Source organism: Procambarus clarkii, chromosome 78 (assembly GCF_040958095.1).
Source record: "Procambarus clarkii isolate CNS0578487 chromosome 78, FALCON_Pclarkii_2.0, whole genome shotgun sequence".
NCBI classification, from domain to species: domain Eukaryota; kingdom Metazoa; phylum Arthropoda; class Malacostraca; order Decapoda; family Cambaridae; genus Procambarus; species Procambarus clarkii.
The window spans coordinates 10637993-10651541 of NC_091227.1; the positions used below are offsets into that span (position 1 = coordinate 10637993).

General features: G+C 50.7%; 2 protein-coding genes across 3 annotated transcripts in view; both read right to left on the reverse strand.

Annotated features, from left to right (window-relative positions):
* LOC138357375 (uncharacterized) overlaps positions 1-13549 on the reverse strand; it is a 173332-nt gene that overhangs the window by 86522 nt on the left and 73261 nt on the right. The window lies entirely within an intron of this gene.
* LOC138357476 (uncharacterized) overlaps positions 10757-13549 on the reverse strand; it is a 63507-nt gene continuing 60714 nt past the window's right edge. Inside the window, exon 4 of the mRNA XM_069314331.1 lies at positions 10757-11094. Coding sequence (XP_069170432.1) covers positions 10757-11094 — 338 coding nt within the window. The remainder of the gene's footprint in view (positions 11095-13549) is intronic.

Consider the following 13549-nt stretch of genomic DNA (forward strand, 5'->3'; position numbering starts at 1 on the left):
ACACGAACTAAAATCTTAATACTGGGGGACTTCAGCGACAGGAAAATAGACTGGATAAATAAGGATCCCCCGCTGGGGGTGATGAGACATAGAGACCAAAACTGGTAGACATGACAGACAAACACTTCATAAAGCAACACGTCACACAACCAACGAGAGTGAGAGGAGATGGTCTACCAGCAACACCAGACTTGCTGTTTTCCCAAAATAAAGGAGTTGTTGAACAAATAAAGTACGAGATGCCTCTAGGAGCTAGCGACCACTGCCTTGTCCTGCTTCAATACATAGTCGAGCTGAAGGAATTGGTTACACAAACAAACCCATTGAAGAAGAATAGAGATTACAGACATAAGGACTCTAATACGATGAGGGACTTTCTGTGAAACATCCAGTGGGAAAGAGAACTGGAAGGGTTGACAGCTAATGAGACTATGGAAATCATTGCTCGAAAACCTGCCAGTGCATCGGAACAGTTCACATCGCTTAAGGAAGTGGATGAAAAAAGTAAAGTAAACCCGGCGCGCCCTGGTTCAATAGGCGATGCAGGGAAGCTACAGAAAGGACACAAAAAAAAGAAAGCTTGGAAAAAAGTACAGAGATATGAGAGCAGAGAACAAAAATGGGTACAAAAGAAAACAAATAATGAATACACCCGAATAAGGAGAGAAGCCGAGAGGCAATTTAAAAATGACATTGCTGTAAAAGCTAAGGAAAAACCAAAATTATTTTATAGCCATATGTAGAGAAAAAACTGTAAAAAATTATGTACTCGGATGAGGAAACAAGGGGGGAGCTCTCACAGAGAATAACAAGAAGATATGCGAGGAACTCAACAAAATAGTTCAGGAGGTCTTTACATTAGAACTAGCGTGAAGACCAAAGTTGCAAGATGAAAGGCCAGAGGAAATACTGGATGACAATGTAGTCACGGTTTAAGAGGTGGAAAAATCCTGGGGAACTAGACTTAACAAAGTAATGGAGCCGGACCTAATCTCACTCTGGCTGCCGAGGGAGGCGGCAATGGTACTCTGCCGCCTGTTGTCTAAATTGCTTAATAAAACGCTTGAGAAAGGACGTCTTCCAAACGTCTGGAGAAAGGCAAACTTAGTCCCAATATTCAAAAAAGTGGACAGAAAGGAGGTACTAAACTACAGGCCAGTGTCGTTGACAAGTGTTCCTTGTACAGTGCTGGAGAAAGTAACCAAGTCGAACATCTTGAGAGGATCGATTTTATGACACAAAATCAGCATGGATTTTGAAATAGAAAAGCGTACCTGACAAACCTGATGGTTTATAACAAGGTTGATGGTGCTACACAGCCTTCCTGGCTCGGTGCCTTCTTTTGATAATTACTTCATGACAAAGTTACTAAAATATGTCAGGAAAAAGGAAGGCTGGGTAGACTGTAAATTTCTTGACTATCACAAGGCATTTGACTATCTTCCCCCTGCTACATAGTGTCCTCGGCTTGGCGCCTTCTTTTGATAATTACTAACATTACACTCTTTCCCATGAGAGACTGTTGTACAAGATGGAGAACCAGGCTGGCATAACTGGGAAAACACTGGACTGGGTAAGGGAGCATCTGAAGAACTGAAAGTCATGAGTCATAATCAAAGAGGAGGTTTCAAGATAAAGGAATGTGACAAGTGGGGTCCCACAAGGCTCTGTCCTGGGCCCACTGCTGTTCCTAATTGATGTGAACGACCCACTCGAGGGAGTGAGCTCAGACATGTTAATTTCTGCAGATGATGAAAAGCTGATGAAGAACGTGAAAATAAATACCACAGAAAGTTAATGAAGAACCTTGACAAACTCCAGGAGTAGTCAGACAAATGGCTGCTGGAGTTCAACCTCAACAGGTGTAAGGTAATGAGGACGGGAAAGGAAGAGAGGAGACCAGAAGGCATCTACACCAGATGGGAAAGGCAACTACAGGAATCAGAAAGAGATCTGGGAGTGAAATATAATTCTAACACACCGGAGGCACATATAAACAGAATAACATCGGCAGAATATTGGACGCTGGGAAATATAAGAACATCGTTTAGAAACCTGGATCAGGACTGTCAAAGCAATCTACACAACATTTGTTCAATACTGGAATACGCATCAACAGACGCCGCCTTGTGAAAGCCAAAATTGAAAAAGTACAAAGATTTGCAACAAGATTAGTGCCAGCGCTAAGAGGGCTGAGCTACGAACGTAGGCTTTTAGAACTAGATTTCACAACCCTAGAGTATAGAACAGAGGGGATATGATCACAACTTACAAGATACCGAGGGGATTAGATCAAATAGGCAAGAATAGCCTCTTCGGACTGAGAGAAAGCAGGACAAGAGGACACAGGTGGAAGTTGGAAACTCAAATGAGCCGAAGGGACGTAAGAAAGTACTCGAACCCTGTACTGGCACGAGCACTTCCAGTAATGCAAGTAGAATACTCTACGAGAGGAAGTTGTGGAAGCCACCTCCATCCACAACTTTAAGGCCAGATTCGATAAAGAATTTGAAAGTCAAGTAGTTAGGTTGAAACGCAACAGGTACAATACCAGTAGGCGGGGCATAAGGAGCTACACCTCAACCTTTCCCGGTAGACGCTAAGAGGTAAGTACTAATAGGTAAGTACAGCCAGCCAGGTCCTCGCAGCCAAGTGGACAGCGCTCTGGGATAGTAGTCCTAAGGGCCCGGGTTCGATTCCCAGTCAAAGCAGAAAAAAGGCAGAGTTTCTTTCACCCTGATGCCCCTGTTACCTAGCAGTAAATAGGTACCCGGGAGTTAGACAGCTGTTACGGAGCTGCTTCCTGAATGTGTGTGTGTGGGGGAAAAAAAATAATAGTTACAGTTGACTGATTGACAGTTGAGAGGCGGGACGAAAGAGCAGAGCTCAACCCCCGCAAGAACAACTAGGTGACTACAAGTAGGTGAATACAGAGAGGGAGTGTGCGTCCGGCCTGGCGGGCACCATTGTGCAGTGTGGGGTGGCGCTGTCATGGGGAGAGGAGGCAAGGGGGAGAGCATTCATGTGTGCTTTCTGCCCAGCGGGGGGTATTACACCTAATTAGTAACTGTACTCTACCAGCCAAAGGGCATGATGTAGACAGGTAGGCGGGGGGGAGGGTGGCTGGCTGGCTCCAAGGATGAGCAGAGAGGGAGGGTTCAGCCACTGGAGGCTAGGCTACTGGGGTTGGGCTACTGGGGTTAGGCTACTGGGGTTGGGCCACTGGGGTTAGGCTACTGGGGTTGGGCCACTGGGGTTAGGCTACTGGGGTTGGGCTACTGGGGTTAGGCTACTGGGGTTGGGCCACTGGGGTTAGGCTACTGGCGTTAGGCTACTGGGGTTAGGCTACTGAGGTTAGGCTACTGAGGTTAGGCTACTGAGGTTAGGCTACTGGCGTTAGGCTACTGGGGTTAGGCTACTGGGGTTGGGCTACTGGGGTTAGGCTACTGGGGTTGGGCTACTGGGGTTGGGCTACTGGGGTTAGGCTACTGAGGTTAGGCTACTGAGGTTAGGCTACTGAGGTTAGGCTACTGAGGTTAGGCTACTGAGGTTAGGCTACTGAGGTTAGGCTACTGGGGTTAGGCTACTGGGGTTAGGCTACTGAGGTTAGGCTACTGGCGTTAGGCTACTGGGGTTGGCAAAGGTTGTGTACGTTGACCAGTTGGGCGGGTTGGCATACGATACGAGCAGCTGGGTGCGCTGGGTATGGCTCACGCAAGGTGGGATTTTTTTGTAATTTTTTATTTTTTATTATTTTCTACCACAGACGTGGCCACACATTTACAATGCTAACCAGCATATATACATTTTCTTCTGATCTCCATGGACAGGGTGAGAGATGTGTTAAACATATAGTTCAGGGATTTATTAAACAATCACAGAAGGTGATTGTAGTGCTTTTAAAATGCTAATCTAACCTACAGACATAAATTCACAGATTTGCGTCTGTTCTACATGAACAGTGTTGGAGGCGTCTCTGTACATGTGTGTTTACAAAGGTGAAATACAATTCTGACCAGCCTCCACATTTCCTGTAGACAAATACACACATATACATATATACACACATATACCTACACATATCTACATATATATACCTACACATATCTACATATATATACATACACCTATGTCTCTCCTACTTTGATAGGGTAAGATGGTTGCTTCTGTACAAATTAGCATGATATTAAACACTTAACCACTGAAGGTGATTAAGAGGCTTTTACAAGCTCAAGTTATAGATATATACATTGTATAACAGATGTATTATATATTGTATAGGTACAATACATTGTATAATATATATTACATGGTTAATCTTGGGTACAAGTCCAATATATCATCAAGTGTTCCAGTATTCATATAGTAATTACACAGTTCAGCATACCTTAGCCCAGAAGGGTGAAAGTCAGTCAATATGGGACATTCTACAATATAATGTTCAAGAGAGTGCATGTTTTCTCTTTCACAAAGTTGACACATTGTGTACTCGACATTTGGGTTTTGAGAAAGCTGCCAGATACGTCTATATCCCAGGCGTATTCTGGCCACTATAACATCACATTGCCGGGTTCTTGTTCTATTAGTCCCATATGTGAATGTCTCCTCACGATATCTATCAAATATTTAATGCTACAACTTTCAGGTCTTTGTGAATTTGTTAGGTCGGTGAGATTTTCATTAGGTATTTGTTTAAGTATTCTCTTTGTCACTGCTAATGAAACAACCAACGCTACGAAACGCTACGCGTACTAGTGGCTGTACAAGAATGTAACAACTCTTGTATATATCTCAAAAAAAAAAAAAAAAAAAAAAAGCATCAATTTCTACCACTGGTGTTCTGCAGGCTGTCTTTGCAAGCATATCAACAGTGTCATGACTTGAGATGCCAACATGTGATGGTATCCATAGGAATTTAATTTCAAATCTGTTTTCTTTAGCAGCTAAAACATTCATTCAAATATCACCGACTATTTTCTGGGTGTCACTACTATGTGCGTTCAATGCCAGGAGTGCACTCTGCGAGTCACAGTATATAAGTCCACTGCCTTTGTCTTGTAAAAATTCAGTGGCAAGGTATATGCCTGCAAGTTTGATTTGAGTTGTACTTGCCCAGTCATTGACGAGCTTAGTAGCTGTGTGTATGCATGGTGGGATGGTCGAGTCAGTTGGGCTAGCTAATACGAGCATTGCAGGCTGGCTGGCAATGGGTATGGAATAATAATATTTGTGTTGAGTAATAGTGTTTCTGAGGAAGTATTGAGTAACAGATCTCATACCATATGTAGTGGTTGGTGTCACCCCCTGACACGTCCCTGTGGTTGGTGTCACCCCCCTAACACGTCCCTGTGGTTGGTGTCACCTCCCTGACACGTCCCTGTGGTTGGTGTCACCTCCTGACACGTCTCTGTGGTTGGTGTCACCCCCTAACACGTCCCTGTGGTTGGTGTCACCCCCTGACACGTCCCTGTGGTTGGTGTCACCCCCTGACACGTCCCTGTGGTTGGTGTCACCTCCCTGACACGTCCCTGTGGTTGGTGTCACCCCCTGACACGTCTCTGTGGTTGGTGTTAACCCCTGACACGTCTCTGTGATTGGTGTCACCCCCTGACACGTCTCTGTGGATGGTGTTAACCCTGACACGCCCCTGTGGTTGGTGTTAACCCTGACACGTCCCTGTGGTTGGTGTCACCTCCCAGACACGTCCCTGTGGTTGGTGTCACCTCCCAGACACGTCCCTGTGGTTGGTGTCACCCCCAGACACGTCCCTGTGGTTGGTGTCACCCCCTGACACGTCCCTGTGGTTGGTGTCACCCTCTGACACGTCCCTGTGGTTGGTGTCACCCCCTGACACGTCCCTGTGATTGGTGTCACCCCCTAACACGTTCCTGTGGTTGGTGTCACCTCCCTGACACGTCCCTGTGGTTGGTGTCACCCCCTGACACGTCCCTGTGGTTGGTGTCACCCCCTAACACGTTCCTGTGGTTAGTGTCACCTCCCTGACACGTCCCTGTGGTTGGTGGCACCTCCCTGACACGTCCCTGTAGTTGGTGGCACCTCCCTGACACGTCCCTGTGGTTGGTGTCACCTCCCTGACACGTCCCTGTGGTTGGTGTCACCCCCTGACACGTCTCTGTGGTTGGTGTCACCCCCCAGACACGTCCCTGTGGTTGGTGTCACCCCCTGACACGTCTCTGTGGTTAGTGTCACCCCCTGAAACGTCTCTGTGGTTGGTGTCACCCCCTGACACGTCTGTGGTTGGTGTCACCTCCCTGACACGTCCCTGTGGTTGGTGTCACCTCCCTGACACGTCCCTGTGGTTGGTGTCACCCCCTGACACGTCCCTGTGGTTGGTGTCACCTCCCTGACACGTCCCTGTGGTTGGTGTCACCCCCTGCCACGTCCCTGTGGTTGGTGTTAACCCCTGACACATCTCTGTGGTTGGTGTCACCTCCCTGACACGTCCCTGTGGTTGGTGTCACCTCCCTGACACGTCTCTGTGGTTGGTGTTAACCCCTGACACGTCTCTGTGGTTGGTGTTAACCCCTGACACGTCTCTGTGGTTGGTGTCACTTCCCTGACACGTCCCTGTGGTTGGTGTCACCTCCCTGACACGTCCCTGTGGTTGGTGTTAACCCCTGACACGTCCCTGTGGTTGGTGTTAACCCCTGACACATCTCTGTGGTTGGTGTCACCTCCCTGACACGTCCCTGTGGTTGGTGTCACCTCCCTGACACGTCCCTGTGGTTGGTGTCACCTCCCTGACACGTCCATGTGGTTGGTGTTAACCCCTGACACGTCTCTGTGGTTGGTGTCACCTCCCTGACACGTCCCTGTGGTTGGTGTTAACACCCTGACACGTCTCTGTGGTAGGTGTCACCCCCTGACACGTCTCTGTGGTTGGTGTCACCCCCTGACACGTCTCTGTGGTTGGTGTTAACACCCTGACACGTCTCTGTGGTAGGTGTCACCTCCCTGACACGTCCCTGTGGTTGGTGTCACCTCCCTGACACGTCTCTGTGGTTGGTGTTAACACCCTGAAACGTCCCTGTGGTTGGTGTCACCTCCCTGGCACGTCTCTGTGGTTGGTGTCACCTCCCTGACACGTCTCTGTGGTTGGTGTCACCTCCCTGACACGTCCCTGTGGTTGGTGTCACCCCCCTGACACGTCTCTGTGGTTGGTGTCACCCCCTGACACGTCTCTGTGGTTGGTGTCACCCCCCTGACACGTCTCTGTGGTTGGTGTCACCCCCTGACACGTCTCTGTTGTTGGTGTCACCCCCTGACACGTCTCTGTGGTTGGTGTCACCCCCCTGACACGTCTCTGTGGTTGGTGTCACCCCCTGACACGTCTCTGTGGTTGGTGTCACCCCCTGACACGTCTCTGTGGTTGGTGTCACCCCCTGACACGTCTCTGTGGTTGGTGTCACCCCCTGACACGTCTCTGTGGTTGGTGTCACCCCCCTGACACGTCTCTGTGGTTGGTGTCACCCCCTGACACGTCTCTGTGGTTGGTGTCACCCCCCTGACACGTCTCTGTGGTTGGTGTCACCCCCCTGACACGTCTCTGTGGTTGGTGTCACCTTCCTGACACGTCTCTGTGGTTGGTGTCACCCCTGACACGTCTCTGTGGTTGGTGTCACCCCCTGACACGTCTCTCTGGTTGGTGTCACCCCCCTGACACGTCTCTGTGGTTGGTGTCACCCCCTGACACGTCTCTGTGGTTGGTGTCACCCCCCTGACACGTCTCTGTGGTTGGTGTCACCCCCTGACACGTCTCTGTTGTTGGTGTCACCCCCTGACACGTCTCTGTTGTTGGTGTCACCCCCTGACACGTCTCTGTGGTTGGTGTCACCCCCCTGACACGTCTCTGTGGTTGGTGTCACCTCCCTGACACGTCTCTGTGGTTGGTGTCACCTCCCTGACACGTCTCTGTGGTTGGTGTCACCCCCTGACACGTCTCTGTGGTTGGTGTCACCTCCCAGACACGTCCCTGTGGTTGGTGTCACCCCCCAGACACGTCCCTGTGGTTGGTGTCACCTCCCTGACACGTCTCTGTGGTTGGTGTCACCTCCCTGATACGTCTCTGTGGTTGGTGTCACCTCCCTGACACGTCTCTGTGGTTGGTGTCACCCCCTGACACGTCCCTGTGGTTGGTGTCACCTCCCTGATACGTCTCTGTGGTTGGTGTCACCTCCCTGACACGTCTCTGTGGTTTGTGTCACCCCCTGACACGTCCCTGTGGTTGGTGTCACCTCCCTGACACGTCCCTGTGGTTGGTGTCACCTCCCTGACACGTCCCTGTGGTTGGTGTCACCCCCTGACACGTCCCTGTGGTTGGTGTCACCCCCTGACACGTCCCTGTGGTTGGTGTCACCTCCCTGACACGTCCCTGTGGTTGGTGTCACCTCCCTGACACGTCCCTGTGGTTGGTGTCACCCCCTGACACGTCCCTGTGGTTGGTGTCACCTCCCTGACACGTCCCTGTGGTTGGTGTCACCCCCTGACACGTCTCTGTGGTTGGTGTCACCCCCTGACACGTCCCTGTGGTTGGTGTCACCTCCCTGACACGTCCCTGTGGTTGGTGTCACCTCCCTGACACGTCCCTGTGGTTGGTGTCACCCCCTGACACGTCCCTGTGGTTGGTGTCACCTCCCTGACACGTCCCTGTGGTTGGTGTCACCTCCCTGACACGTCCCTGTGGTTGGTGTCACCTCCCTGACACGTCTCTGTGGTTGGTGTCACCCCCTGACACGTCTCTGTGGTTGGTGTCACCTCCCTGACACGTCTCTGTGGTTGGTGTCACCTCCCTGACACGTCCCTGTGGTTGGTGTCACCCCCTGACACGTCCCTGTGGTTGGTGTCACCCCCCAGACACGTCCCTGTGGTTGGTGTCACCTCCCTGACACGTCTCTGTGGTTGGTGTCACCTCCCTGATACGTCTCTGTGGTTGGTGTCACCTCCCTGACACGTCTCTGTGGTTGGTGTCACCCCCTGACACGTCCCTGTGGTTGGTGTCACCTCCCTGACACGTCCCTGTGGTTGGTGTCACCTCCCTGACACGTCCCTGTGGTTGGTGTCACCCCCTGGCACGTCCCTGTGGTTGGTGTCACCCCCTGACACGTCCCTGTGGTTGGTGTCACCCCCTGACACGTCCCTGTGGTTGGTGTCACCTCCCTGACACGTCCCTGTGGTTGGTGTCACCCCCTGACACGTCCCTGTGGTTGGTGTCACCTCCCTGACACGTCCCTGTGGTTGGTGTCACCCCCTGACACGTCTCTGTGGTTGGTGTCACCCCCTGACACGTCCCTGTGGTTGGTGTCACCTCCCTGACACGTCCCTGTGGTTGGTGTCACCTCCCTGACACGTCCCTGTGGTTGGTGTCACCCCCTGACAAGTCCCTGTGGTTGGTGTCACCTCCCTGACACGTCCCTGTGGTTGGTGTCACCTCCCTGACACGTCTCTGTGGTTGGTGTCACCTCCCTGACACGTCTCTGTGGTTGGTGTCACCCCCTGACACGTCTCTGTGGTTGGTGTCACCCCCTGACACGTCCCTGTGGTTGGTGTCACCTCCCTGACACGTCCCTGTGGTTGGTGTCACCTCCCTGTGGTTGGTGTCACCCCCTGACACGTCCCTGTGGTTGGTGTCACCTCCCTGACACGTCCCTGTGGTTGGTGTCACCTCCCTGACACGTCTCTGTGGTTGGTGTCACCCCCTGACACGTCCCTGTGGTTGGTGTCACCTCCCTGTGGTTGGTGTCACCCCCTGACACGTCCCTGTGGTTGGTGTCACCCCCTGACACGTCTCTGTGGTTGGTGTCACCTCCCTGTGGTTGGTGTCACCCCCTGACACGTCTCTGTGGTTGGTGTCAACCCCTGACACGTCCCTGTGGTTGGTTCACCTCCCTGACACGTCTCTGTGGTTGGTGTCACCCCCTGACACGTCTCTGTGGTTGGTGTCACCTCCCTGACACGTCCCTGTGGTTGGTGTCATCCCCTGACACGTCCCTGTGGTTGGTGTCACCTCCCTGACACGTCTCTGTGGTTGGTGTCACCCTCTGACACGTCTCTATGGTTGGTGTCACCCCCTGACACGTCTCTGTGGTTGGTGTCACCCCCTGACACGTCTCTGTGGTTGGTGTCACCCCCTGACACGTCTCTGTGGTTGGTGTCACCCCCTGACACGTCTCTGTGGTTGGTGTCACCCCCTGACACGTCCCTGTGGTTGGTGTCACCTCCCTGACACGTCCCTGTGGTTGGTGTCACCCCCTGACACGTCTCTGTGGTTGGTGTCACCCCCTGACACGTCTCTGTGGTTGGTGTCACCCCCTGACACGTCCCTGTGGTTGGTGTCACCCCCTGACACGTCCCTGTGGTTGGTGTCACCTCCCTGACACGTCCCTGTGGTTGGTGTCACCTCCCTGTGGTTGGTGTCACCCCCTGACACGTCCCTGTGGTTGGTGTCACCTCCCTGACACGTCCCTGTGGTTGGTGTCACCTCCCTGACACGTCTCTGTGGTTGGTGTCACCCCCTGACACGTCTCTGTGGTTGGTGTCACCTCCCTGTGGTTGGTGTCACCCCCTGACACGTCTCTGTGGTTGGTGTCACCCCCTGACACGTCCCTGTGGTTGGTTCACCTCCCTTACACGTCTCTGTGGTTGGTGTCACCCCCTGACACGTCTCTGTGGTTGGTGTCACCTCCCTGACACGTCCCTGTGGTTGGTGTCATCCCCTGACACGTCCCTGTGGTTGGTGTCACCTCCCTGACACGTCTCTGTGGTTGGTGTCACCCTCTGACACGTCTCTATGGTTGGTGTCACCCCCTGACACGTCTCTGTGGTTGGTGTCACCCCCTGACACGTCTCTGTGGTTGGTGTCACCCCCTGACACGTCTCTGTGGTTGGTGTCACCCCCTGACACGTCTCTGTGGTTGGTGTCACCTCCTGACACGTCTCTGTGGTTGGTGTCACCCCCTGACACGTCCCTGTGGTTGGTGTCACCCCCTGACACGTCTCTGTGGTTGGTGTCACCTCCTGTCACGTCTCTGTGGTTGGTGTCACCCCCTGACACGTCCCTGTGGTTGGTGTCACCTCCTGTTGTTAGAGATGCAACTCACTGCTACTCAGGTGAAGTTCTTCGAGGTGGCAGACTGATCTGCGTTGGCATGTTTTGCTCTTCCTGTTCTCTCCTGTACTGAGCACAGAACTCAGTTTTTTCTTGGCAATGTCATTCTAATGGTGCCTCTGGCTGTCTTAGTAGCATTCAGCTCCTTAATTCTGCTTTTAACACTGGGGAGAGACAACTCCTCTCGTAGATTAGATGTTTTGGCATTTCTTGGGACTAAGAATTATTATCGTGGCTTCATTTTCTGTGTTTTCATGTATTTTCATACCTCTTTGGGAGTTGGTGCTCAAAATTGGTGCGGCATAGTCTATGACGGAGCACACATAGGCTGTGTACATCATTTTAAGCAAGGCAATAGAGGCTCCATGACCATTCCAGGTCATAGCTTTCAGTGCCCTGAGTCGACTTTTGCATATTCCTATGAGTTGGTTGAGCTCCTCTTTCTTCCCCTTGTTAGAGCCGATAGTGACGCCAAGGTAGAGATAGTGGTCAACCCACTTAAGTGTTACACCATTAATTTGTAGTTCTTCATTTTCACCCCGCTTGTGATGCTCAACAACTTGGGGTGGGAGGTAGGGCGACGGTCTTGCTTCATGCAGGTCGGCGTTCAATCCCCGACCGTCCAAGTGGTTGGGTACCATTCCTTTCCACCGTCCCATCCCAAATCCTTATCCTGACCCCTTCCAAGTACTGTATACAGTCATAGTGGCTTGGTGCCTTCCCCTGATAATTCTTCCCTCTCCACTTGTGATGAGAGAGTATGCTTTTATCTTGAGTGTGGAGAGAGTGAAACAGTTCAACACATTACCTCCCAAGGAGTTCAGTCTTGGTGATGACAAGGAACAATCTCTGCCACTGGTGATGGCGGTCAATGTACTCGGCGTTTCTACTCATGTCCCTTTTATTGGCTTTATCTACAAGCTATTTACCCATCTTGTGTGTTGTTCATAAGTTAAATGAACAATTTCACTTGTGGTCTAATCTTTATACATGTAATCTTCGCAATGTCTCTCTTCCACGTCTGCCTCTCCTCTTTCTCTCGCTCTGTGTTCTCCGGTTATACCTCCTCCTCCTCCTCTCCGTAAGTTGGTCTCCTCTTCCAACACACCGTGTTCGTCGTCCTCCATATTGCCTTCCCTGGGCTCCCCCGCCCGCCTCCACACGCCTCTCCGTAATCTCCTGGGAACTTGCGCATTACAAAATTTCCGGACGATTTCAACTTTTTTGTTGGTTCCTCGCGTTCGTTTGTCGCTTTGCCGGACACGAAAGCACAAAAGGGAAATGTGATAACTACTTTTTAGATTAGTTTCCCTCCCGCCCCCCCCCCTCCCGCCCCCCACCCCTCCCTCTCCCTTAAGAGAGGTGAGGGTCACTTTGGCAGAGGGGCCAGATTCACGAAGCAGTTACGCAAGTACTTACCAACGTGTACATCTTTCCTCAATCTTTGACGGCTTTGGTTACTTTTATTAAACAATTTACTAGCATGAAAACTTGACAATCAACTGTTGTTATTGTTATAAACAGCTTCCTGATGCTTCAGAACTCATTAACTGTTTAATAATTGTAAACAAAGCCGCCAAAGATTGACAAAAGATGTTCAGATTCGTAAGTGCTGTAGTAACTGCTTCGTGAATCTGGCCCCAAGAGTGGCCCTATGACACACACATCTCTCATTTGTCATATATGTGAAAACAGTGCATACTATTTGGTATCTCTCTCTCGTCTCCTTTCTAGTGAGTACATTTGGAGAGCTTTGAGACGATCCCAATAATTTAGGTGCTTTATTGCGTCTATGCGTGCCGTATATGTTCTCTGTATTCCCTCTATTTCAGCAATCTCTCCTGCTCTGAAGGGGGAAGTGAGTACTGAGCAGTACTCAAGACGGGACAACACAAGTGACTTGAAGAGTACAACCATTGTGATGGGATCCCTGGATTTGAAAGTTCTCGTAATCCATCCGATCATTTTTCTGGCTGACACAATATTTGCTTGTTTATGCTCCCTAAATATTAGGTCGTCAGACATCATTATTCCCAAATCCTTGACATGCTGTTTTCCTACTATGGGTACATTTGATTGCGTTTTGTACCCTGTATTATGTTTAAGGTCCTCATTTTTGCCGTACCTGAGTACTTGGAATTTATCACTGTTAAACATCATGTTATTTTTTGTTGCTCAGTTGAAAGTTTATTAATATCTGCTTGTGGTTTTTCAATGTCTTCAGCCGAGGTAATTTTCATGCTGATTCTTGTGTCATCTGCAAAGGATGATACGAAGCTGTGACTTGTATTTGAGTCTATATCTGATATGAGAATGAGGAAAAACAGTTGCACATGGACTGTACCCTGAGATACAGAGCTTTTAACTGCGCTTGGACTCGATTTTATATGATTGACTGTTACTCGCTGAGTCCTGTTTGACAGA